The 26,418-nt window shown below is 55.3% G+C and overlaps 1 protein-coding gene across 10 annotated transcripts in view; it reads left to right on the forward strand.

The window, feature by feature from the left end:
* Positions 1 to 26,418, forward strand: part of RNF212 (ring finger protein 212) — a 32,319-nt gene that overhangs the window by 1,994 nt on the left and 3,907 nt on the right. For 4 of the 10 annotated variants that reach the window (XM_062213002.1, XM_062213000.1, XM_062212995.1 and 1 more), the window contains exons 2-10: positions 1,549 to 1,610; positions 8,325 to 8,399; positions 11,164 to 11,220; positions 12,011 to 12,069; positions 14,974 to 15,026; positions 15,112 to 15,172; positions 16,452 to 16,497; positions 20,116 to 20,185; positions 23,983 to 24,055. In XM_062213002.1, coding sequence (XP_062068986.1) covers positions 1,549 to 1,610; positions 8,325 to 8,399; positions 11,164 to 11,220; positions 12,011 to 12,069; positions 14,974 to 15,026; positions 15,112 to 15,172; positions 16,452 to 16,497; positions 20,116 to 20,185; positions 23,983 to 24,055 — 556 coding nt within the window. Of the gene's footprint in view, positions 1 to 1,548; positions 1,611 to 8,304; positions 8,400 to 11,163; positions 11,221 to 12,010; positions 12,070 to 14,973; positions 15,027 to 15,111; positions 15,173 to 16,451; positions 16,498 to 20,115; positions 20,186 to 23,982; positions 24,056 to 24,677; positions 26,414 to 26,418 lie in introns of those variants that run through there. The other 6 variants (XM_062212994.1, XM_062212992.1, XM_062213001.1 and 3 more) reach the window with 6 other exon arrangements.

The following is a 26,418-nucleotide window of genomic DNA, read 5'->3' on the forward strand; positions in this document are numbered from 1 at the left end:
CTTTGGGAAAACCCTGGCATTAGCTGTTCACAACCCCGCTGTCAAAAGCTGCTGCCCAGTCTGCCCCGGGAGGCCACTGTGTGCTCAGTGCTATAGACCTGGAGGCCGGCTGGCCTTGAGGAGGGAGGCTGAACTGGGCTGCCCTTGTAGTCAAGTCTAGAAGAGAGGGCCAGGCAGTTGTGGCGAGCCACGAAAGGGGCTGCTTTCCTTTGGCAGGCGATAGAGGAAGGCTTTTTTGAACAAACATGGTGGAGAATGGGGGAAGGCTGCCCACAGACTCAGCGGCACCAGATCCTCCATCCGTGGGTGCCTCCTAGGCGGAGGGATTCTCCCCCAGTCTTTGTTGCAGGGTCATAGTGGGCCAGGAAAGGGTTAGGAATGTGGAGACCACAGCACTGGTGCATGGACCCTGGGCTCTGAGCCAGCCCACAAAGGAAAGGGCAGGGCTTGGAGCGAGGGGCTTTGCTGCTCTCAGAAGGTGCTGAAGAGGATGGCAAGGACTTGTGGTTCTTTTTTTTTTTTTTTTTTTACAGGCAGAGTGGATAGTGAGAGAGAGAGACAGAGAGAAAGGTCTTCCTTTTTGCCGTTGGTTCACCCTCCCATGGCCACTGCGGCCGGCGCATCTCGCTGATCCGAAGCCAGGAGCTTCTCCTGGTCTCCCTTGCGGGTGCAGGGCCCAAGGACTTGGGCCATCCTCCACTGCACTCCCGGGCCATAGCAGAGAGCTGGCCTGGAAGAGGGGCAACCGGGATAGAGTCTGGCGCCCCAACCGGGACTAGAACCCGGTGTGCCGGCGCCACGAGGCAGAGGACTAGCCTGTTAAGCCACGGCGCTGGCCCAGGACTTGTGGTTCTTGTGACAACACTCTGGGTGCAGTGAAGTGCAGGTGTGGGGTGGCAGGGGTGCCCACATGGCACAGCACTGTCACTGGGGAGTTTGTGGGAGTGGGGTGGGGGAAGAGCAAGACTGATGCTGAGGCACATGGAGGTATAGGTTTCCAGGTTGGTGACTAGAATCCCACATAGAGGACGATAGTGAGATGGGGTGGAGCCAAGTGAGCCTGGGACATGGCCCAGAGGGTGAGCAGTGAGTTAGCTGGATGCCAGCACCAGACCCACTAACCTGCATTTCTAGAATACAGCGCTGGCTTACAGAGAGCAGGAGCTCAATAAAACATGAGTAGGGGTGGTCTGCCCAGCACCTATGGACACCTGAGTGTGTTGTAGAGGGGAGACTCGGAGAGGCAGAGAAAAACTCATTTCAACTTTTGGATGGGGTGGGAGGTGTTTTCATTTTGAGTAGTTAGAAATTTTAAATTGATTTTACCATAAAATCTAATTATAATAAATATTTGGGGTAGACTTAACCTGGAGTTTTTATTTTTTGGTCCCTATTTTGGAGCAGTTGGTCCAGCAGTGTGCACACCTGCAGCCTTGTAGCCTGTGTGAGCCGTGTGCTGGAGTCCTGTACTTGTTGAAGCACCATTGTCATTTGAAGGCCGCCTTTGTGTGTGTGTGTAATGTAATGAATTCTGTTTTTATTTTATAGGTAAAAAGGATGAATGCTTGATTTGTAAAGTTCCTTGTCGTACAGTTTTTCTTTCAAAAAATGTAAGTTCAAATTTGTAGAATCTGAAAATCGTGATTTCCTTTTAAATTTGAGATTTAATTTTAGTCATCTGTGGTATCTAAACTTTTTATTCATTTTGCTTGGTTAATTAGAGCTTGTAAGAGTTGCAAGTGACAGAAGCACTGTTGGACTTGGCTGTCAGACTGGCGTGACCTCAGCCTTGTGCTGGCCTCGTGCTTAGTGGACTGGAGTGGGCTGTGCTGGAAACAGCGCGGGCTGCTTCAGAGGGTGGTGTAATTTAGTCATCATAGGGGTCACAGGTGAGCCTACTTCAAAGTTGGTGGGAAAATGGAATGAAAAGATAAGCTTATTTTGTTGCCCCAAATTCTGAAATCCATGCATAATCTTTTCAAATACACAGATTTTCATGAACATTTTGAAGGTCCCTGTTATACATTTTTTTAAAGAATTGTTTATTTTTTTATTTGAAAATCACAGCTACAGAGAGGGAGAGACAGAGAGAGATCTTCCATCCACTGGTTCACTCCCCACATGGCTGCAGTGGCCAGGTCTGGGCCAATCAGGAGCCAGGAGATTCGTCCGGGTCGCTCACGTGGGTACAGTGGGCCATCTGCTGCTGCTTTTCCCAGGCACATTAGCAGGGAGCTGGATCGGAAGTAGAGCAGCTGAGGCTTGAACTGGAGCCCATGTGGGGTGCAGGCACGAGGTAGCTTTACCTGCTATGCCACAACTCCGGGCCCCAGTTTTTTTGGGGAAGGAGGCACCAAAATTATCTTAATCTCCTTTTCCACAAACCTTTTGAAATGCTCTCATATACATAATTAAGAGAGTTAAAGTAAGTTTAAAGTTGATGATTGCTGACATTGGCTTAAAACACTACATTTTGTTCTCTCTATAAATATACACATGTAATTTGTTCTTTGGTCTAAACTTAGTTAAGAATGATGATTCTACACCTGTTCTCCAGAATGTTTGTTTAAATATTGCCGTTTTCTTCTGATTACAAATGGGATACAAAGTTACACAGCAATTCAGAGAATTCTGGAAGTCGTAATGGGGGCTGTGAAAGCCTCCATTTCATTTTCCTGAAGCTGACAGTGGTTAAGAGTTGATACCTGTTTTATATGTGCTGTGATGGATCCTCATGCAAAAATGCTGCATTTTGGGCACACCTTCACTTTTTTTTTTTTTTTTTTTTTTTAGAAAAGGTTTATTTATTTAGTTAGTTAGTTACAGACAGAGAGTGGGAGAGACAGAGAGGTCTTCTATCTGCTGGTTCACTCCGCAATGGCCACAACAGCCGGAGCTGGGCCAATCCAAAGCCAGGGACAGGACCTACTTCCGGGCCTCCTGTGTGAGTTAAAGGGCCCAAGCACTTGCGCCATCCTCTCCTGCTTTCCCAGGCCAGCAGCAAGGAGCTGGATTGGAGTTGGACCAGCTGGGACTCAAACCAGCACCCAATTGGGATGCTGGTGCCAGGGGCGGAGGCTTAAACTGCTGTGCTACAGTGCCAGCCCCAACACCCTCACTTTTTTTTTTTTAAACTTTTATTTAATAAATGCAAATTTCATAGGTGGAGCTTTAGGAATATAGTGGTTCTTCCCCTCATACCCTCCCTCCCACCCCCAACACCCTCACTTTTTTTTTTTTAAAGATTTATTTATTTATTTGAAAGGCAGAGGGAGGTCCTCCATCTGCTGGTTCACTCCCCAGACAGTTGCAATGGCTGGAGCTGCGCTGATCTGAAGCCAGGAGCCAGGAGCTTCTTCCAGGTCTCTCACGCGGATGCAGGGGCCCAAGCACTTGGGCCATCCTGTACTGCTTTCCCAGGCCATGAGAGAGCTGGATTGGAAGTGGAGCAGCCGGAACTCTGAACTGGCACCCATATGGGATGCCGGCACTGCAGGTGGCGGCTTTACCTACTGTGTCACAGCGCCAGCCCCATGCTCTCAGTCTTAAGATGACTGCACAAATGTCAGCCTTGGCTTGGTGAAGAGCTTTGGGTTTTGTTCCTTTTCCACTACCGAACAACCTTAGGGGGAATATTTTTAGTAGTAGCTCACAATACTGGTAAGACTGTTTCTGTGGCATAAATTTATAGAAGACTTAACAGAAAGTGCCTTGTTTTTCTCCCTGTGTGTGGCAGTTCACACTCTCAACGACAATGCCTGCTTGTGTTGCTTTCTGTGGCACCGATCCCTGCCCTGTGCTTGGGGTGGGGGTGGCGGGAAGAGCAATTTGCACATCTTGGGTTGAACATTTGGATCCTTTCCTTTTGTGTTTCCTGATGACCATGTCTGAGTGAGTGCTGCTTCTCTATATCAGTTAAAAATAATCTTTATTTTGTTTTTTAATTTTTTTTAATTCAAGAATTATTTGAGTTTTTTTTTTAAATGATATATTCGTTTGAATGTCAGAGTATAGGAAGAGAGAGATGGATAGAGAAAGAGAGCTCTCCTATCCAGTGGTTCATTCCCCGAATGGCTGCATGGCCAGGGCAGGCCAGGCCAAAGTCAGGAGCCTGGAACTCCATCTGGGTCTCCCCCATGGGTGACAGGGGCTCAAGCACTTGAGCCATCATCCACTGCTGTCAGGTACATTAGCAGGAAGCTGGGTCAGAAGCAGAACATGGGGCCAGTGCTGTGGCACAGTAGGTTAAAGCCCCAGCCTGCAGCGCCTGCGTCCCATATGGATACCAGTTTGAGTCCCAGCTGCTCCACTTCCAATCCAGCTTCCTGCTTGTGTGCCTGGGAAAACAGTGGAGGATGGCCCAAGTCCTTGGGTCCTGCACCCACAGCAGGGACCTGGAGGAGGCTCCTGGCTTCAGATCAGCTCAGCTACAGCCATTGCAGCCATCTGGGGAGTGAACCGGCAGATGGAAGACCTCTGTCTGTCTCTACCTCTCTCTGTAACTCTGCTTTTCAAATTATTATTTTTATTATAATTTGAAAGGCAGAGTTACACAGAGAGAGAGGGATCTTCTACCCGCTGGTTCACTCCCCAATTGACCACAACGGCTTGAGCTGTGCCAATTTGAAGCCAGGAGCAAAGAGCTTCTTCTGGGTCTCACGTGGGTGCAGGGGCCCAAGCACTCGGGCCATCTTCTACTGCTATCTCAGGCCATAGCAGGGAGCTGGATTGGAAGTGGAGCAGCTGGGACTCAAACCGGCACCCATTTGGGATGCCGGCACTGCAGGCAGTGACTTACCCACTATACCACAGCGCCAGCCCCTAAAATAAATCTTTAAAAAAAAAAAGAAAAAGAAAAAAGAAATCTTTAAAAAAAAAAAGAAAAAAGAAAGAAAGATCTCATCTAGAGTTATAAAAGCAGCAGCAGCAGAGCAGCTGGAACACGCATCTGCGCTCTGCAGTGGAATGCTAATGGCGCTGTCGGCCCGGCTTCACCCCTGCACCACGATGCCCACACCTGAATGGATTTTGTTTAGTTTTTAAGTGGTTATAGTGTAGATCCACTGTGATTTTCATAGTTGATTTTTAATCTTCGGTGGGTGTCTGAAAAAAATGTGTACAAGGTAACTTCCAAAAGTTCATGGAAAATGGAATTTTGTTTTTAAGATTTATTTTATTTATTTGAAAGGCAGAGTTACAAAGAGAGAGGGAGAGACAGAGAGAGACAGAGAGATCTCCCATCCATTGATTCATTCCTCAGATGGCTGCAAAGGCCAGGGCTAGGCTAGGCCAGGGCCAGGAGCTTCTTCCAGGTCTCCCACATGGATGCAGGGGCCTAAACACTTGGGCCATCTTCCGCTGTTTTCCCAGGCCATAGCAGGGATCTGGATCGGAAGTGGAGCAGCTGGGACTCAAACTGGCACGCATATGGGATGCCGGGGCTTTAACCCACTGAGCCACAGTGCCAGTCCCTGGATTTAATTTTTTTAAAGATGGGGTGTGTAGAGTCAGGTTTCAACCTTTCCTTTCTGATATTTGTGTTGTAGGGTTTATCTTTCAGTTTTGAAATTCTTCTCAGTTTCTCCCGTGACCCTGGTGTTACCTAGAAATATTTTAGTTCCTAAAATCTGGTAATTTCTGGCAATAATTTTTTTTTGACAGGCAGAGTGGACAGTGAGAGAGAGAGAGAGACAGAGAGAAAGGTCTTCCTTTTGCCGTTGGTTCACCCTCCAATGGCCATTGCAGCTGGTGGGCTGCGGCCGGTGCACCGCACTGATCCGAAGGCAGGAGCCAGGTGCTTCTCCTGGTCTCCCATGCGGGTGCAGGGCCCAAGCACTTGGGCCATTCTCCACAGCACTCTCGGGCCACAGCAGAGAGCTGTCCTGGAAGAGGGGCAACCGGGACAGAATCCAGCGCCCCGACCGGGACTAGAACCCAGTGTGCCGGCGCCGCTAGGCGGAGGATTAGCCTGTTGAGCCGCGGAGCCGGCCCACTGGCAATAATTTTAATTAATTTTTTATTGAGGTGTAACACATAGGCCAGTACACAGGTTGTCAGTGTGATTGATGCTCAGTGAGCTTTTCCAGAGGATATAACCGAGGCTCAGGTGAACAGTTGGTTTGTGGTGTGTGCGTGTGTCGCCCAGCAGAGGGCAGCAGTGCTGGAGTTGCTGAGCCTGGAGGGCTGCCCTCCTGCTGCTGACCGGACTGGGGCTGCAGACCCAGGTGCCTCTCCCACTGGGGGACACCTTGATCTTGCACTTCCGAGCCTCTGGAAGTGTGATAAATAAAATCCTTTTTCTCTATAAAAGTTTTCAGTCTATGGTGTCCTGTTACAGCGACACAAGAGAGACTGAGACGGGTCACCCCCGGCACCTTGGCTGTGTAATGTGTACTAGGTTTTCCTGGTGTGGGCGGCACAGGGCACCCTCCCCATGCTCACTGCACTCATTCCGTTCTCTGCTGACCCGCAGTGTGCACAGTGTGCAGTCGGTGTGCATTTAGGTTTTCCCACAGTTCTCTGTCTTCTGGCTCGGGTCTGCTGGCCACGAATTCTCTGTTTTTGCCTGAAAAATGACGCCTCTCCTGAATTTTTGCCTTCATTTTGGAGGCACATTTCAATGGGTTTCGAATTCCTTGTTGGAAATTCATGCTTTTTAGGACTTTGAAAGCATCACTGTCTTGTCTGTTTTTGGTTTTCCACAGCAGCTATTGTGTGTGTGTGTATGTGTGTGTGTGTGATTATATACCAGCTGCTTGTGTGTGTGGTTATCTAGAGGCTGTTGTGTGTGTGGTTATTCAGCGGCTGTGTGTGTGTGTGCATGTGTGGTTATCTAGCGGCTGTTAAGCGGTTATCTAGTGGCTGTGTGTGTGTGTGTGTTTATCTAGAAGCTGTTTGTGTGTGTGGTTATCTACCAGCTGTTGTGTGTGGTTATCTAGCGGCTGGTGTGTGTGTGGCTATCTTTGTAGCCCTCCTGTGCAGGCTTCCTCAGCCAGCCTGTCTCCATGTTAATCTCCTGCCCATGTCTGGGGTCTCTGCTGTGAGTGGAAGGCTGGGATCTGGGTGGTCTGACAGCTCCTTCAGTGGCTGCTGTTCCTGGCACGTGGAGCTGTGTGTCTGTTGTGAGTGCATCTGCGTGTTTGTGTCCTTGGGTGATGTATGTATGTATGTGTATATATATACCATACATATATACACATATATGTATATATATGTGTGTATACACACACACACACACACATACATCATCGTCTCTGCGCTCTGAGCACCCAGCATGTGCCAAGCTCTGCTCAGTGCCCTTTTCGCATATCCTGTTGCCTGTTGCACACTGAGGCCTGGGGCTGGAGACACTGTTTCTACTCCTGTTTTCTACATGGGGAGACCAGGGTGCTGGGGTACGTTGAAGACCGAGTGTGCTGGACCCTGAGCTTCTGACCCTGTCCTGCAGGGCTGTGGTGCCTTTGTAGCATCCATGTATATAGATGGCTCTATGCTGAGCCCCACCTCATCCTGGAGGAGCCACCTCTGTGACTCCCTCCGCTAAACTGGTCTGGACTCTGTCTCCCCCAGTTCTTCAAAGACCCTGGGCCATTCGAGCTACCACTTCCTGTTTTCTCCTGTGAATGTAGGATTTTCCCCCTGGATTTAATTTTACTGTCATTTCTGTGGGGTTTGGGGAGCAAAAGTAGGTGAGTGAGGTGGCCATCATGGCACTGCCCTGCGCATGGCGCTGTCCCTCTCTGCATTGTCCAGGCTACTGTGGGAGGGGAGGTGGGAGGCGGGAGGCAGGTGTGGTGCGGATACAGTACAGCAATGGTTGGGAGTCACAGTGTGCAGACGTGTCTCCTTCACCCCCAGGTCAGCTTTTCAGACTGCTTGGTGTGTCTGGGAGGAGTTGTCGGTTTCATGCCTCTGCCTGTGTCCATCCTCTAATGGTCAAAGGCCAGGCCTTTGCTCGTGGTGACCTTTAACCCTCACCAAGGGCCCTTTGCAGTCGGATGTGTGCTTTTGCCTCAGAGGAGGACATGTGACCCAGGAGGGCTCAGCCCTGCCAGCCCACTCTGCCTCCTAGCTCTTGACCCTGCCCTGCTGGGTCCTTAGAGGGGGCCACACCCCTCACCGGCCTGGATGGCCCAGGGTAGCAGGCTGTGTGGCTGTGGCTGGTGGCTGGTGGCGGCTCCCTCTCGGCACCCTCCTTAGGGCTGCTCTTGACATGCAGGGATTTTATCAGCTGTGATTAGTTCTCGACCTTGGTCCAGTTTCTAGCTGGTGGCCAGAGCATTCTCTGTTAACACAAACGGGAAGCCTTTTGTTTTCTCTTTCAGACCGATGCCGAGATTCAGGCGTTCTTCATGGGCATAGACAGTCTGTGTAGGAAATACTCCCAGGAAACCTCCCAGGTGAGTGGCAGGCCCTGCACAGAGGCTGGCCACAGTGCTCTGCCCTGTGTCCTTGCCTGACGGTGACGGTGACAGTGACTTGCGTGCAGCACAGGAGCCTTAGTTCTGACGGAGTCCGAGTCCAGCTGGTCTGCGGCGGTGTTTGTGTTCTCACTGTCACAGTTCAGCTGGGGGTCAACCCACCTCCCGGAGGCTGTGTCACGTGATACGTTGTGGCACATCACGTATGGTAACATGAACAGTGTGCTTAATGCTGTTTTAAAGTGAATTAATAAAGATCTGAAAATTTCTCTCAGTCTTGATTTCTAGTAGGTGAATACTGACAGACAGTCTGCCTACACAGAGCTCTCTGGGCTCCTCAGGAACTTGCAGCTCTGCTTCCCAGAGCAGGTGCTGTGGTGCAGTGGGTTAGGCTGCCAACGGCGACACTGGCATCCCATATTGGAGCACCAGTTGAATCTTGTCTCTTTCACTTCTGATCCATCTCTCTGCTAATGTTCCTGGGAAGGCAGTAGAAGATGGCCCAGGTGTCTGGGGCCCTGCCACATCTGTGGGGACTTGGATGGAATGCCAGGTTCCTGGGTTCGGCCTGGCAGATTTGGCTGTTATAGCCCTTTGGGGAAGGAACCAGTGGTTGGGATTTATCTCTGCCCTCCCCCTCTGCTTCCCTCCCCCCAACGCCTTCTGTAGCTCTTCCTTTCAAATAGTTAGTTTAAAAGAGAAAAAAATAAAGCTCCCTCTGGCTCTGGCCCAGAAACCTGCCCTAGGGAAGCAGCGGCCCACTCAAGGCCTTCAGGCCTGGTCACCTCACCCCGGTCAGATCACTAACAGCTTCGTTTTCCTGGTGACTACCCAAAGACGCCTCTGTTTCTTAGAGCCTGGTCAGTTCCGTAATCGGTCACAGCCCCAGAACTAACGCCCCTGGCCGCCTGTGCACCTATGAGACTGCCTTTTCCTCCAGGCTGTCCATGTTCACGGCCTGTGCCAGTCTGTAGGCCGCGTACAAGACATGAGAGCGCTGGGTAACCCTCCCCTGGCTCTCTGGGGTCCAGGTCCAGCACAGCCTCTGGTTTTGCAGTCATTTCATTAGCCTGCTCCCACGTCGGGGTGGGAGGTATAACTTCTTTAAGATGAAGACAGTCTTGTTAACAAAACCTGCCCACTTCTTTTTTTTTTTTTTTTTTAAGATTTATTTTATTTATTTGAAAGGCAGAGTTACAGAGAGGCACAGAGAGAGAGAGAGAGAGAGAGAGGGAGGTCTTCCATCCGCTGGTTCACTTCCCATATGGCCAAAATGGCTGGAGCTGTGCTTATCTGAAACCAGGAGCCAGGAGCTTCTTCCAGGTTTCCCAGGTAGGTGCAGGGGCCCAAGTGTCTGGGCCATCTTCTACTGTTTTCCCAGGCCATAGCAGAGAGCTGGATTGGAAGTGGAGCAGCTGGGACTCAAACCAGTGCCCATATGGGATGCCGGCAAGTGGAGGCCTTGCCCGCTACGCCACAGCGTCAGCCCCAGTGCCCACTTCTGAGGCCACAGAGGCGGAATGGCCCCCAGGCCTGGTGCAGAAGACTCCCGGACTCAGGCTCAGCAGGACTGGTCCTCAGCCCCACGCCTCATCTAATCAGGGTCAGCCGTGGGTAGGCCGCTGCCGGCCGCAGAGACCCACACGCTGCTCTCACTGCGGTCCTTCATGCCCTCCACCCACCGCGGGCCTGGCTGGCTGTGAGGCCTCTTCCAACTCTGAGAACCTCTGAACCCCAGGCCCTGCACCGGCAGAGCGTGGGTGTTGTCTTCCAGCTGTGGTTTGGGACCACAAAGGAGATAGGCCAGCCACTGTGCACATCTTTGCCAGCAGGGCTGGGGGCGTGAATTCTGGGTCTGGATGGAGTCTGAGTTGGGAAGGGGTCAGGGGTGCTGTCCCTGCCCTGACCCGGAGCTCTGCTGAAGCTGCAGGACAAAGCGTGGCTGAGAGGAGCTTTGACCTGGTGAGGTGACAGTGGCCGGCTTGGCTGTGTGGGGCTGTCCTTTGAGAGTGGCTGTGGAGTCCCTGGTCCCACTCCTCTCTGTGGTCCTCGTCTCCTAGAGTACAGAGCTCTGGGTTCTGAGTTCATGTAGCTCAGTGGCCGTGAAGTGCCTTTCCTCCTAGCTGGAGTTGGGTTCCTGCCACAGCCCAGTCCCAGACTGTGGGGCTGGGGAGAAGCGGGAGAAGATTCTGAGATGCAGCTCCGTCAGCCCTGTGGTGGGTGGGCCATGGGAGGCTGACACAGGGGTGGGTGGGCCACGGGAGGCGGACACAGGGCAGGCTGGCGTCTGAGGGCTGTGCTGGTGGGAGGGGCATCAACCCCACTTTCTCAGCCGCATTCCAGCCGCACAGCAAGCAGAGTTGGCTCCCGTTGGTCGGAAGGCTGGGGAGGGTTCTGGCCTGGCACTTGGGCGGCTCTGTTGGTCTCCCTGGGCCTCATTCTTCAGGTCAGCCCTGCCCCACCCTCTGCCAGTGTGCACACTGGGTTCTCAGTGCCCACTCCTGGGGTCAGCCCCATTGTCAGTCCCGTCCCGTGAAGACAGTGTCGAGACCTGCGTCGCCTCGTGCCTGTCTGCGGTCCTGGGCAGCGCTGGCCTCAGGCGGCAGCCAGCAGCCCTCAGTCAGTGGAGACCGTGCCTGGAGAGGAGACAGGACTGTGGGAGAGACAGCTCCTGCCCCCGCCCCCCAGCATTGTTTGCTGAGCCCTGGGAAGTATCAGCAGCTGAGATACGTTGTCTTCTCAGATTTCAGAGTTTCAAGAAAAACACAGGAGGAGATTGTTAGCCTTCTACAGAGAAAAGGTAAATCGCACTGATTCATCCCCTCTTGAATTTTCTGACCTTTTGACTTAAATGTCAGACTTGTGAGCCAAGCAGTGCTCTTCAAGGGCATGGGTGCCTGGACGTAAGACCTGTTTTTCCTGGCATTTCCAGCGATGGACACGTTGTCATTGTCCTCCGCCCCTCCCTGCCATCACCTGTTCTGCACTCCTGGCTGTGATTGGCAGAGTAGCCTCTGTAGTACTCAGGACCTCCAGCTTGGGTGTCCATGGTGCCTTCAGGTGGCCTGGGCAAGGTTGGGGACCCCAGAGCAGGCCACACAGAAGACAGGTGGCACAGAGCCTGAGCCTGCTCCACTCCTTGTGTTTAAATAGGAGTTCCTTGTCGAAAAACTAGAGATTGTTGAGCTAACAAAGGGAGAAGTCTAGCTTTAGAGCCAGAGAGACTCCCTTCCCTGAGTCCAAAAGCCAGCCCACCACTGGCAGGTCCTTTCACCTGGACCTCAGGGTTGGGCAGGGGCGGTGGCTCAATTTCCAGGGCCAAGTGCAAATCCCAACTTTTCACAGAGTGCCGCTCTCAGGAAGCACCTGTGGAGGGTGAGCACCTGCAGGGCTGGTGGCCGAGGACTTCTGCTCGCCAGTCTGAGCACCATGCTTGCGTGTGGGTACTGGGCAGAAGTGGGCCTCCGCACTGAGGCCTGCAGTGCCAGTGTCCTGAGTGCCCGCTGGCTTCCCTGGAAGGGTGTGAGGGTCGTCTCTTGGCTGTCACTTGGTGCTGTGTGTCCCACTAGGATGTGTCTGGTTATATCTAGATTTCTAAGCTGGAAGAATCCCTCAGGAAGCTGGTGCTACAGATAGAACAGCTGCAGAGGTGAGGTTCCCCTCAGTGCACAGCAGGGCTGCCTCTGTGGCCGCCGTCTCTCTGCAGGTAGGACCTTGGGCGTACGTACCTGTTCTAGAGACTTCTGTCCAACCAGAAATGGTGAAATGGTGTGGGAAAGCCTTGGGGATGGCAGAGACCAAAAAAAAAAAAAAGGGGGGGGGGGACAAGAGATGAGTGGTTGTCCTGGGACAGGTTGAGGGTGGGGGTGGAGGGGAAGGCGAGTGACCACAGCCTGAGAGCCACTGAAAGGTGAGTCTGCATGTTCTGCTTGGTAGGGCTCCATGGTGTGGAGGCAATGGATTATGGGAAGACACCAAAATTGCCAGAATTAACCTAACACGGTGGCCAACAAAGTATTGCATGTCAGTGCTGGGCAGTATAGCCTGTGGCTCCACTCACCTTGTTCCCGTCCGTTCCAGCTCAGCAAGCTCAGCAGTTGTTTCTCTGGTCCTCCATTCTGGACGTGTCTGTGGTCCTGGACTGTGTGGTCGCTACCACACCACAGCTCAGTCAGCAGTGATGCACAGAGACTGTGTCTGACACCGAGCAGCGTCCTTACGTTGAAGCCACAAACCCCAGCGTGGTGGTTGCACGTGGACACAAAGGCCGAGAGGCCCACGGCCCTGACTGCTGCTGTTCCCCCAGGTTGCACATCAGGGGTGCCTGCTTCCCTGTTCCTCCTGGCCGCTCAGTGTGGCTGGGTTGGTGCTGCAGGCCTGGGCCACGCTGGTTGGTGGCCCTGCTGTTGACATGTCGGGGTGAGAAGGCCCCTTCCGGCTGCCACGTGTCTGTTGTGTGACCAGGTCCTCCAGTAGTCAGTGGGCCCCAGGCCACATCCAGCCTGGGGTACACCCTCTTCTGGGCCCTAGCTCAGCAGGTGTTTACGGTGGTCAGGGACACAGCAGCCACCGAGCATACGTGGTGAGTGGAGCCACAGCACCCACAGGTGCGCAGGGTACGTAGCAGTGTGGAGTTGCTTTTGTGTGTTATTCTTAGTTTGCTCACTTTCTATGGACTCATGTATCTTTCATTTCATTTACCATTTCTAGAATGTTCCTGCTAAATTTCTGCGACAACGCCATTGCTTGTTGTTGTGTCTCCATCTTTATTTAGGCTTTTCACTGGCAGTGTCTCTACTTTCCACATCTGACACCCTTAGGAATCTGGTCTGACTTCTGCCCTCCGCTGTCCCTGAGGAAAGGGTCCTTTCTCATGGGGTCAGCGACCGCGGTGAGGCCCAGGAAGGAGCTCAGTGCACCCCAGTTCTCCTCAGGGGGCCCATGTGCTGTGTGTCCCAGTCACCCAGTCCTCAGGGGCCCATGTGCTGTGTGTCCCAGTCACCCAGTCCTCAGGGGCCCATGTGCTGTGTGTCCCAGTCACCCAGTTCTCCTCGGGGGGCCCATGTGCTATGTGTCCCAGTCACCCAGTTCTCCTCAGGGGGCCCATGTGCTGTGTGTCCCAGTCACCCAGTCCTCAGGGGCCCATGTGCTATGTGTCCCAGTCACCCAGTCCTCAGGGGCCCATGTGCTGTGTGTCCCAGTCACCCAGTTCTCCTCGGGGAGCCCATGTGCTGTGTGTCCCAGTCACCCAGTTCTCCTCGGGGGGCCCATGTGCTGTGTGTCCCAGTCACCCAGTTCTCGGGGGGCCCATGTGCTGTGTGTCCCAGTCACCCAGTCCTCAGGTAGCCCATGTGCTATGTGTCCCACTTACCCAGTTCTCCTCGGGGGGCCCATGTGCTGTATGTCCCAGTCACCCAGTTCTCAGGGGGCCCATGTGCTGTGTGTCCCAGTCAGACACTGTTTCTCTTTGGGGGAACCCATGTACTGTGTGCACCCAGTCAGTCATCCACTTAATCTCGGGGGGCCCACGTGCTCTGTGCACCCAGTTACCCAGTTCTTGGGGGTGACCCTTGTGCTCTGCCCACTGGGCTCACTCACTCTGCACTGTTGTCCACCCCACCCTGTCTTGGTAAGGCTGGGTTTTCAGAGCAGCATTTGCTGTGCTGTGGTCAGTCCCACCCATTTCTCATTGATGTCTTGGAGCAAAAGGGCTTGGAGACTGATGCTGCCCCTGAGCCCAGCGTGGAAGGACATGTGTGCCAACCTGCATGGGCAGGTGTATGTGGCCTCCATGGTCAGCCGCTGGCTCTGGACTCTGGCATGTGGCCAAGTTCCTGTCCTCGGGGAACTTCTGTGTGCTGGGAGACAGATAGAGATTGAGCTTAATGCTGGGCAGGGACACTTGCTGTGGAAGCTGAGGAGAGCCCTGGGAGGGTGGCTTGAGAGCAGGCCTGGATCTCGGAGCTATGGCACAGTCACCTGTGTGCAGCCAGCATGAGCCACCCCAGATATGCTGAGGGCCGGCTCTTTCTGTACTGAGGACACCCGTGTCCACCCCATAGGTGGTGCCCAGCACCGCAGCCCTCACCACACCATCAAGCCCTTCATGTGTGTTGGTGAAAACGGAGATGCTTTGTCCATGTTTGCGTGCCCAGCCCAGCATACCTGTCGTGCCTGTGCTGGGGTCCGGTCCTCAGGCCCTGGGCATTGCCAGCCTGGCTACCTGCTGTTGTAGAGACAATCCTGGGGCTTTGCTGGACCAGGAGAAATGATCAAGCAACGTGTCCCCATCTGTCTTGTCCTTTAATGCCCATGTGTGGTGGCCCCGTCTTCCTGTCTTCATTCCACACCCCGACAGCGCAGCTGTGCTGTGGCTCCAGGAACCACATGCTGTTTCAGAGTCGGGCAGGACAGGGCCATTGCATGCTGGAGGCTTTTGGGAACTGGATGTCAGGGATTGCCCTCTCGTGAACGCAGTAAGGCCATCTCAGGTGGAATGCAATGGGAAGGCTGTTTTTCTGTTTAAGTCAGTACCTTTTCTCCATTCATTTAGTGTGAGATCTTCACAGCAAACAGCTTTCGGCACAGTTAGGACGTCAGTGCCCCGTAAGTAGACCTGTGCTGCCTAGGGGCTGTGGGTGCGGGAGCAGCCACGCCCACACCAGCTCACTAACACCCAGCTCTGTTGCAGCCGCTCCAGCCCGGCCCAGGGGGTGTCTGCTGCTGCCCACGGGCTCATCGGCCCCTGACAGGTGTGTGGGTCTGGGGGTGGCCTAAGGGTGTGAACACCACAGCACCCTCAAGTCCTTCCCTTGCACGTTCCTCCTCCCATCCCGTTCCGCCTCCAGACCCATTTCCCACAATGAAGACCTGGCTCCCTTTGGTGCTTACGTCCCCGTGAGGCGTGGGAGTTTAGGCTGGCAAGCCCGACCAGTCCATTCCCATGGCCACAGTGACTGACTCCGGAATATTATGTGGCCCAGTGTCTCTAGAGCCCCAGCTAAGTTGGGGTTCAAGTGCAGGAGCAGCCAGCAACCCTGCCCTACCAGGGAAGGAAGGACGTGGCACAGGTGTGCACAGTGTGCCTTTCCCAGGGTGTCTCACCTGGCGGCAGCTTACCTGTGTCCTCCCAGCATCCCAGGCTGTGTGAGTGAGCCTGGGGCAGCCCTGCTTGCTCACAGGGAAGCACACATTCACTGAATCCTGCAGCAGGAAACCAGGTCAAGGACTTGGAACCCTCAGGTCCTGGCTGGAGGCTGGACTGAACCCTCAGCAGGACCTGGGGCCAGTGCCTTTGTCAGGCCCCGGTGTTAGCCAGGTGGATTTCCCACAGGGAGTTTTGCTGGTGGGTGCAGAACACGCACAAGTTCCTCGGCCGTGCAAGAGGTGGTCCTTCACACACACGTGCAGTCCACATGGGGATGGGGCCGGGGGCCAGTCCAGCGGCCACTGTGCCTGTCCCATAGGGAGGTCGTGGACAGGAGGCAGTGCTGTAAGACAAGGGCCGAGTCAGTCCCCCCGAGGATCCGGGAGGAGGCAGAACTGTGTCAGAGGGGACTGAGCCTGCTTCTAGTGCAAGAAGGCTGAGCTCATACTCAGAGTGCCAGCTGAGACGGCACAAAGCTGCAGCGTTCTCTGTGCGGTCCCAGAACTGGGGCTCTCCTGTGACGTCCCTGGCACAAGGATGGCCGCCGGGTCCACAAGGTGTTTCCCTGCCAGCTTCTGCTGATGCCCGGGTCAGTGCGTGGGGGCCTTGCTGGTGCCACAGATGTGTGTTGACAGAGCAAGGCATGCCACACTCAGGAGGCGTAGCCCAGCGGCTCCAGGCAGGAGCTAGGAGAGCTGAGCGGTAGCAGGCAGACGGGGTCTGCGGGAGCAGATGGGGCATGGGAACAGCCCTGGGAAGTGGGCAGAGGGAGAAGTGTTTGGGAGGGGAAGTGGCAGTAGCTGGGGCTGAAACCAGGAAGTTCTGACAGTGCCACAGGCAGGCCCAGAGGAGGGCATGACGCAAGTCTCACTTTGTGTTTGCAGGGTGGAGTCCATGGAGGTTGACCTTACTCCTTCTCCAGTGAGAAGAGTAAGTGCTTTTCCATACACTGGGTGCTTGTATGATGGGTGCAGCTCCTGGGGGTGGGGAATGGATCTGAACAAGACTCCATCACTGCCTGATGCTGGGCGAGTGCAAGCAGAGGGCTGGGGAGGGTGTCCTGTGGTGTCCTCTGCCTTGGCTGTGGTTCGGAGAAGGCCCAGAAATGATGCTGTCCCATGAGAGCATTTCAGGCATGGAAAGCAAAGATGTAGTGGCAAAAACTGTTTTGCAGGAGAGATCTCTGTGAGTGAGATTCCATTGGAAATAAGGGGCCATCAGAGAAGGAGGTACCTTTCTCTGAAGGGAGAAGAGAACTTCTACTTTGATTATGGCCCTATCTAAATAAGGTTGGAGTTTGTGAACTCAAGAGGCTTCCAGAGCCTTGGCAGCTCACGACAAGGTGCCTCTGGTGATCACTGACATCATAAATAAGAGTGCCAATTGTTAAATCAACAGCAGGAGTCACTGTGCACTTGCTCCCCATGCAGGACCTCTGTCCTTAATGAGTTGTACTATGAGAATTAATGGTAAAACTAGTCTTCAAACTGTACTTTATACTTTGTGTGTCTGTGCGGGTGTAAACTGTTGAAATCTACTTAGTGTAGAGCTGGTCTTCTGTATATAAAGACAATTAAAAATGAACCTTAATGAAGAATGGAATGGGAGAGTAGGAGGTAGGATGGGAGTGAGGGTGGGAATAGGGGGAAGAACCACTATATTCCTAAAAGCCACTATATTCCTAAAAATACATATGAAATTTGTATTCATTAAATAAAAACCTCCTAAGAAAAAAAGAAACAATACTGAAGAAAGAGCCGGTGGCCCCGGTTAGCCCAGGAAAAGGAACTGGGCAGAGATGGGATGGCAGAGAAACAGCATAATGCCTTCATGTGGGAGAGCACCTGTCCTGGAGGAAGGATGGTCAAAACCCAGGGACCCCAGCCCAGGCCTGGCACCGGCCCAGTGCTCACAGGGTAGAGGGCACCCAGGATGCCCTGGACCCCGGGGAGGGGAGTTCAGAGACTGTGGGAATGTGGTGCCTGTTTGTGTCGGTTATTTAATGAATGGTGCATGTGTCCGTGCGAGTTGAATGTGGTGCGTGTGTGTGTGTCCGTGTGAGTTATATAAGGGGTGTGTTGTACATGTGTGTTTCCATGTTATATAAGGGGTGGTGTGTGTGTGTGTGTGTCCATGTGAGTTGAGGTGTATGCATGTGTGGTGTGTGTGTGTGTGTGTGTGAGTTGAGTGTGGTACAAGTGTATTAAGGAATGTGTGTGTGTGAGTTGAGTGTGGTGCATGTGTGTCCGTGTAAGTTGAGCATGGTACATGTGTAAGAGTTGAGTGTGGTGTGTGAGTTGAGCATGGTACATGTGTGAAAGTTGAGTGTGGTGTGTGAGTTGAGTGTGGTGCATGTGTGTGTGAGTTGAGAGTGGTGCGTGTGAGTTGAGTGTGGTGCGTGTGAGTTGAGTGTGATGTGTGTGTCCGTGTGAGTGTGGTGTGTGTGTGAGTTGAATGTGGGGTGTGTGTGTGAGTTGAGTGTGGTGCGTGTGTGTGAGTTGAGTGTGGTGTGTCCACGGGAGTTGAGTGCGGTGTGTCCATGGGAGTTGAGTGTGGTGTGTGTGTGTGAGTTGAGTGTTTTGTATGTTTGTGAGTTGAGTGTGGTGCGTGTGTGTCCGTGAGTTGATGCTCACACCCTGTAGTGTACCTGTTTGTGAGCTGTGTATGCACTTGGCATTCTTGGCTCAGTCCTTGGGTCCCGATGAGGCAGACCCTGCCCGTGGCTGTGTCAGTGAGGAGCCGTGCCCCCCTCCGGGTTCCCAGGAACCTGGAGTCTGAGATGAGAAGGCAGTGACAGCTGCTCCCCGCTCCCCGGGAGGAGAAACCCGAGTTCTGAGCTCCTCCCCCTGCCCACAGCCCCACGGTGTGGCAGAGGTGGAGATGCTGGGCTGTCAGACCGGGCTGGGTGATTTCTAGAGCAGGGGGCTTCTGTACCAGGTGGGCGCATGGCTCGAAGACAAGGTGTCTGGGGCCTGGCTTGGCCCATCCTCCTGCAGGAGGCCAGGTGACGCAGGGCCAGATGGGTACAGAGTGCTGGTGGCTCCTGACTAGGACCCACCCCGGCCCGCTGCCTTTGGCGTGGTCCCCTGTCCTGGGCAGTCAGCCTCTTGGAATCTTTTTGCTTCGGCTGTTGCTAGATTCTCCTCTAGACAAGGGACTGGAAAACTGACCCAACAAATAAAACCTCTGTGAGAAGCTGGGTTAGAGGTGATTTACCTTGCCCAGCCATGCTTGTTTTCTCCTTCAAGTTTTTTTTTTTTTTTTAAAGATCTATTTATTTGAAAGTCAGAGTTACACAGATAGAGGAGAGGCAGAGAGAGAGAGAGAGAGAGAGAGAGAGAGAGAGAGAGAGAGAGAGAGGTCTTCCATCTGCTGGTTCACTCCCCAGTTGGCCTCAACAGCCAGAGCTGCACCAGTCAGGAGCCAGGAGCCTATTCTGGGTCTCCCACATGGGTGCAGAGGCCCAAGCACTTGGGCCATCTTCCACTGCTTTTCCAGGCCACAGCAGAGAGCTGGATCAGAAGTGGGGCAGCTGGGACTCGAACTGGCACCCATATGGGATGCTGGCACTGCAGGCGGCAGCTTTACCCGTTACGCCACAGCACTAGCCCCACTCCTTCAGGTTTTAAGTAAAGTGTCGACTGGTTGTGGTTCACAGAATCTTATCTGCCCGGCAGTGGTCTCTGGAACAGCAGGAGGTGGGAGTTGGGCTGGAGAGGAGCCGGTCTGAACCCCAGCTTTCCACAGGGGCCTGTAGCTCAAGGCCACCTGTGGTCACTTCCATTGCCATGGTGAACCAACCCCGGCAGGGCAGGGGCACAGGCCAGGGTGCGTGGACGTGGGAGGACTGCCTGCTCTTGAGGTGTGAGACGTGGCTCAGAGGGGAGGGTGCTTCTGGTGAGCTATGTGCAGTGAGGGCTTGTTGGGGAGAGGCAGCTGTGGAACCAGTCCCAGCTGGCGGGGACAGCAGGGGCTGCGGGGTGTGTGAGTGGACGTATCTGTTTCAGGTGGACGGGCAGGAGTTGAGACAGATGGGAAGTGTGCTTGGGCGACCTATAGGGAGCAGCCTTCCTGGCAGCGCCAGGCCGTGTGCATCTCAGCAGCTGCGGGAGTCAACTCGGGAGAGCAGCCCGTCCCTCTGGGGGCAGAGCTGAGGACAGACAGGGCTGGGTCAAGGGCAGCACAGGGGTGCCCTGGAGTGAGTGGAGAGGCCTCAGGGACATGGTCCCATGGTGTGCCCTTCCTGGTGAGCCTGCCCGTGGGAGTGGGGGAAGGGCACTGGGAAGACAGGCCAGTGACGGAAAGGCGAGGCCCAGAGGACTCCAAAAGGGGTGGTGGCCACAGACTCCCGGACCGCACCGAGCAGTGAGAGGAGCGGCCGTGGCCCCGGCCTCATGACCTGGGAGCAGGACAGCTGTGCTGGTCCATCTGGCACTGAGGTGAGGGTTTCCTCGTGACCCCCCGAGGTTCTTAGCCCCTCCGGGGGCCTTCGCCTGTGCATGTTTGGGCCCAGTGGGATCCTGACCCATCTGCTCTTTCTTCTTGCAGCCTCAGCCCGAGGTGGCAGCCGGCCCCACGCGGATGTCTCTGATTAGCCCACCTCAAGATGGACGCATGGGTGAGTTCAGCACACGTTAAATACACCCTCCGAGACAGCCTGTTCCCGAGTGTCCTCCAGCCAGGCCGGGGCAGGAAGCTGCATGGTTACCCAGGGATGCAGCTGGGGTCACAGGTCATGGAGGAAGCAGCCGTTCATTGTGCCCGCCCCCCCCCCCCCCCCCGGCTTTAACAAGGTGATACCGGCTTTGCCGGGGCATTTGCAAAGGGAGTGCCCAGCGCTTGCTGTCCCTGCTGCCTCTCCTGAAGCCCACAGCTTCCAGCTCTCCCCAGGTGGATGTGACAGACTGCTGCCTCGGCCCGAGGTACTCAGAGGGCACAGCCCTGGGGGTGGGTGGGAGCACTGGGAACACCCTGCCGTCCCCCCGCACTCCGCATGTCCTCGCTGGCTCGCCCGGCTGTGTTTCTGGAAGGTCCCAAGACGGTGTGAGCCGTTGACAGGCTCAGTGTGTGCTGATGAGTCCCCCAGGGGCTGTCCTCCCCCACGTGTGTCACAGGCAGAGTGTGTTCTCACCAGCTGGGGGGGAAGGGCGATCACAGACTGTAACCCTATGGCATGTGCATGAGCGTTTTGGCTGTGCCCGTGCCGAGTCTCTCCTTCTCTGTTATTCATCTTTACCTAGCTTTCTTGGTGCTTTGCATTCTTTTCTTTAAAAAAAAGAAAGATTTATTTATTTGAGAGGCAGAGTTACAGAGAGAAAGAGAGAGGGAGAGACAGAGAGGTCTCCATCTGCTGGTTCACGCTTTAAATGGCTGCAACAGCTGGAGCTGGGCAAATCTGAAGCCAGGGGTCAGGAGCGTCTTCCGGGTCTCCCACTCCCTTTGCAGTGGGTTAATCTGTGGGTTAAGACGCCTTCAGCCCACGTGGGAGACGCGCATACAACGGCTCTGGCTCCTGGCACCAGCTCCCTGCTAATGCAGACCCTGGGGGCCGCTCAGTCCAGCCCTGGCCTTCGCAGGCATTGGGGGGCAAGCCAGTGGATGGGGCCTCCTGTGCATGCGTGTGTGCGTCCTCTGTCTCTCTCTCTCTCTCAAATCAGTTTAAATTCTAAGCTCCCATAGCTCCCTCAGCCACCCCCCAAAATAACAAGGTCATGCTCTGCACAGTACTTGGGTTCAGCGTCTGCCAGGGACACAGTCTGCTCCCACCACGCAGAGCCTACGTGTGGACGAGCCATGTCTATGTTGTCCCCCAGTCGCCTTCAGACGGCACTAGCCCCACACACTCTACTTCTCGTCCTTGGGAGTTGTCATGAACATTGACCTTGGGTTCCCAAGAGTGACCCGCAGCCAGAACTCCCGGGCAGAGACACGCTTTGCTCGGTGTGGCTCCGTTCTCTGTTCAGATTGTCCAGATGTGGTCCTGGGTGACGTGCTTTTAAAAACGTCAGCCGTGAGTTCTGTACACAGGGGGTTAGCATTTTAAGATGAGGACAGAGATACTCGCCGAGTCACAGAAGCAGAGCAGTCCCACCCACAAGAGATGCCGCGGGGGACCATGCGGCCGCCACACCCCCGGCCTCGCTGGGAGCGGCCAGTGTGCAGGCCACAGAGCACGGCCACTTACCCTGTCCTCCTCTCTACGTTACGAACGGCTACAGCCCTGTCTGCTCAGGCTGAAAGTTGAGGCGAGCAGGAGCGGGCAGAGGCGTCGCCTCCACTGGAGAGCTTTGCTCTGAGCAGTCGCAGCAGCTGCTCTCCTAAACCTCAGCTGAGAAAACAGGCACTGAACACTCACGCTGACGGACAGGCGTGTGGCGCCACCTGTGACACCCATGCCCCACATTGGAGCATCAGGGCCGGAGTCCTGGTGGCTCTGCTCGCTCCCCGCTCCCTGCTCAGGGCCTGGAAAGCAGCAGAAATGGCCAAGCACTTGGGTCCCTGCACCCACGCGAGAGACCCGGCTGGAGTTTTAGGCTCCTGCTGTGGCCTGGCCCTGCCCTAGCCTTTGAAGCCATGTTGAGTGTGTCTCTCCCCCCAACTCTGCCTCTCTGCCTTTCAAATAAGTAAGTCTTTTTAGATAGGGCCTCTGGAGATACCCAAGTTAAGGCGGCCATGAGGGTGTCCTCCTAAGAGATTTGTGGGGGTGGTTTGCTGGCTTCTGTGTCGTGCCCAGTGGCCTTCTCTCCATAGGTGCTCACTGTCAGGCCACACGCAGCTGCATGGCCCATCGATGGTGGGCTCCCTCTCCCTCTAGGCAGTCTCCTGGGTTGGTAGCCTTTGGGGAAGGAGCTGCTCTGTATTCCAGACCGCAAAACAGACCCCGTGGAAAATCATGATGTTTCCAGGTGGAAGCGTAGCCGATGTGCTGCCCTTACTGAAGGGGTCCTGGCCATTGGCTGCCCTGTCGCCTGCTGCTGACCCGGGCTGGCACAGGGCCCCTGGTCTGTACTACTGCTCTTCAGAATGGTGTCCTCCTGGGACTTGACCCTGCTGTCCGTGGGGCTCAACCTTTGGGTCCGGAGAGCCCTGGGGCACGCTTGGCCTTCAGGCTGCTGCCACCCACATGGGCCTCAGTGACCTCACTCTGCTGTCGGCGGGTCTCACCAAGCTTGAAAGGAGAGCTGGAGAAGCCGCCAGCCGACTCTCCCGGCCCCGGGCCGGCCCTCAGCAGAGCCCTGCCACTGCTGCCACTGTGGGTCTGTGCATTCAGACATGCCTGCGGTTTGGTTTAAGATTTATTAAAGAGACAGGAAAAGATAGAGAGAGAGAAAGATCTTCATCGTCTGCTTCACTCCCCCAAATGGCCAGAACAGCCAGGCCTGGGCCAGGCCAAAGCCAGGAGCCAGGAGCTCCATCTGGGTCTCCCACATGGGTACAGGGGCCCAAGCACGTGGACCTTCTTCCGCTGCTTTTGCAGGTGCATTAGCAGGGAGCTGGATCAAAAGCGGAGCAGCCAGGACTTGCTGGTGCTTGTATGGGACACCGTTGTCGCAGGCGGCTGCTAACCTGCTGGGCCACAGCACCTGCCACGAGAGAGGGCGCTTTCCCCCATGCTTCCCCTGTGGTGGAGGCCAGCTGGGTGGGTGCCAGCTCAGGGCAGAGGGCAGGGGGTCTGTGGAGAGGCAGGTGCGCAGGCCAGTCCTTTGGGATTCTGTGTGTGAACCCCACACCGGTCCTGGGTGATGAGGCAGAGAGTGCTGCCCCCGAAGCCTGAGACGGGTGCATGTGCAGGTACAGCTTGGGGTCAGGATGTGGCAGGCACTGGTTCGCCCCAAAGGCCAGCTCACGGATACCTTGTCTGGGGACAAGCTCTCCCCGGTGGGCAGGACCAGCAAGGCCCTCGCACAACAGTCATCCAGGATTAATGCAGCCTGGGAGCAGGCGCTTGACCCCTCTGCAGTGTCTTCAGAGGGTCCGTGCAGGCTCAGGGCCACACGAGGCTCTGCCCACACCCCACACCAGCACCAGAAGCCCAGGGCTGGGGAAATGCCGTCGGAGTCCCACGTGGAAGGAGCTGGAATAGCTTGTCCAGCCCTCCCAGCGTTCAGGGAAGCCATGCTCCAAGTACAGCGCCTGCTGCTGACCACAGTGCCCAGGGCCGCAGGAGGGTGGCCACAGCTCCAGCACCCTGTGGGGCCGGAACTCAGCCTCCCTGACCCTTCCAGGTGTCCTCCGAGTGGCAGCGATGCACATGGACACCGCTGTGCTCCTTGGGCTGTGGGGGTAGGGGAGTGGACTGGTGGGTCAGGGTCCTCCCTGTCATTGGCTTAGCAGGGGGAGTGCACATAGCAGGTACACTAGGTCGTTCTTAGCACCACAGAGGGTTAATGCAAAGGATGGGTTTGTGCCCCACAGGCAGCGTCTCCTACCGGGGCCCTCAGCATCTTGGCCTGACACCACATCAGACACACCTGTCAAAGGCACTCAGGTAATGTACTGTGTTCACCTTTAAGGAAAGGCAGGGGTGGGGGTGGCCTGAAACGCCCCTGTCCCATGTGGGCCCTGATCTGCTTCTGATCCAGCTCCCTGCTGGTGGCCTGGGAAGGGCAGTGCAGCAGTTGGGGTGTGTGTGGTCTGAGTGTTTGGGCTGCTACCACCCATGTGAGAGACCAGAAAGAAAAGACTTCAGGCCGGCCCAGCCCTGGCTGCTGCAGCCATCTGGGGAGTGGGCCAGTGGATGGAGAATCAGTCAATCAGTCAGTCAATCTCTCGCTCCCTGACTCAAATAGATAAATTATTCTTAGAAAAGAAAATGCCAAGTTCAACCACACTGCAATTTCACATCACAGCCAGCCTTTAAAAACAATTATTGGAAAGAGTCTCAGAGAGCTGTTGGCACCTGCTGCTTCACTCCCCAAATGGCCACAATGACCAGGGCTGGGCCAGGCCAGAGCCAGGAGCCAGGGGCTTTGTGCAGGTATCGCACGTGGGTGCAGGGGCCCAAAGACTGAAGCCCCTGTCTGCTGCCCCGAGGTGCATTGGCAGGGAGCTGGGTCAGAAGTGGAGCTGCCGGGACTCCCTCCCTGGCACTCCATACCCCTGTGCCACAGCCCCTGCCCAGCACAGCGTCAGGACACACCAGCTCACTGGTAACCTGACACCAGAAGCTACCAGTGTGAGCGTGTGGGGGTGTCGCTTCCTCATCCTACTTTTAGGTGTTTAGGTGAGTTCATATAAACCACTTTATATTTTGTTTTTTTGATCCAAAAGTTTCTGCGAACTCTGGAAGAACCTTTCATTGGCTCTGTGGCACCTTAGGACAGGAACAGGTTTCTGTGGAGGTGCTGCTGGGCTGTGCGTGGCACAAAGGAGGCAGGCAGTGTGCCTCACTAGGCAAGCATGGCCCAGCCTCGGCAGCCCTCGCTCGCTGCTCCCCGCTGACCACTGACCGCTGTGCACAGCCAGCAGAGCTCCTCAGCTTTCTCCAGAGCAGAAGGCAGACTCTGCCCCCATGAGCTTCTGCCTGGAGCCAGGTGTGGCCACCCCACTCCACTCACCCAGCCCCTGCCAATCCTACCACCTGCCATGGCCAGGAGCCTTTTCTGGGCCCCCCGGAGGGGACAGCCCCACTCCCTTCACTGCCCTCTCTGGCCCCAGGCACCCTCTGTTTCCTCTGCCAACCGCATGGACCCACACTGGGAGCCTGCGGCTGAGTCTCGGCAAGGCAGAGGTGAGTGGCATGTGCAGGGCTAGGTGCCTGGGGTTGTGCAGTCAGGTACGTGGACCTGAGCTGAGATGGCTGGCATGGGGGGTACAGGAGGGAGGGCCGTGCGGAGGCAGGAACACAGAAGCCTGGGCACAAACCCGCACCTTGCTCCCTGAGGGCAGTGCAGTCACTGCCTCCCTAGGTAGCTCCAAGCCCTGGCTCCAGGGCAGTAGGGGTGGGTGGGGCAGGGGCAGGAACACGGTGTCTGCACGTGGAAGGCATCATCACAGACGGCCGTGGGGAGCAGCGCAGCCAGCATCAGCCAGGCCATTGCAGGACAGAAAAGAAAGACTGGTTTACTGAGGGACGACACAGAGTCCTCGAGGAAGGGAACTGGAGGAACGTCCACTTTGAGGCTGAAGCTGCCGGGTGTTTGCCTGAGCTTCCTTTAGACACCCTTAAGCACATGCACTTGAAAATGATTTTGCACCAGGATAAACCTAGCTTTACTTCCTTTTTACCAGCCCTTTAAGTCCCCTGGTGTAGTGGTCACTGGTGCTGTGGCCCCTGGTGCAGTGGCCCCTGTTGCTGTGGCCCCTGGTGCTGTGGTCCCTGGTGCAGTAGACAAGTTAGCCAGCTGGTGAGCCATGGCCCTGGGTGAGCCTACACCTGGTGGCTTTGTTGCCCGTGGGGGTTGGTGAGGCCACCACACAGTCTCCAGGCCCTTCCTGGTGCCAAGGACAAAGGTAGACCAGCTATGGTTGGAGCAAGGGGCCCTTGGGGTCGGATTAAGCCAAGCAGCAGGTCCCATACACTGGGTCAAAAGGTCAGCAGAGACCCTGGACGCCCCCATTATTCCCCCTCAGCTGCTGCTCAGTGCTGACCCTAGGGAGAGGTGCAGGTGGGAGTCATGGCTTGGTCAGCTCCACACAGAGGCAGGATCCAGCGGGCAGTGCTGACCAGAACAGGCAGCACCCTTGTGGGGTCGTGCTAGCCCCAGTCCCAGCCCAGGGTCGGGCAGCACTGGGCACACAGCTGCTGCCCTCCCTGGCCCTGGGCACTGGGAATGTGCATCTGACTGGACAGGCCCGCAGACCCCACGGGCAGTGTGTGAGCCGTGGGGCCTTTGACTTCCTGTTGTTGCG

The sequence above is a fragment of the Lepus europaeus genome, chromosome 16 (genome assembly GCF_033115175.1).
Source record: "Lepus europaeus isolate LE1 chromosome 16, mLepTim1.pri, whole genome shotgun sequence".
Classification (NCBI taxonomy): domain Eukaryota; kingdom Metazoa; phylum Chordata; class Mammalia; order Lagomorpha; family Leporidae; genus Lepus; species Lepus europaeus.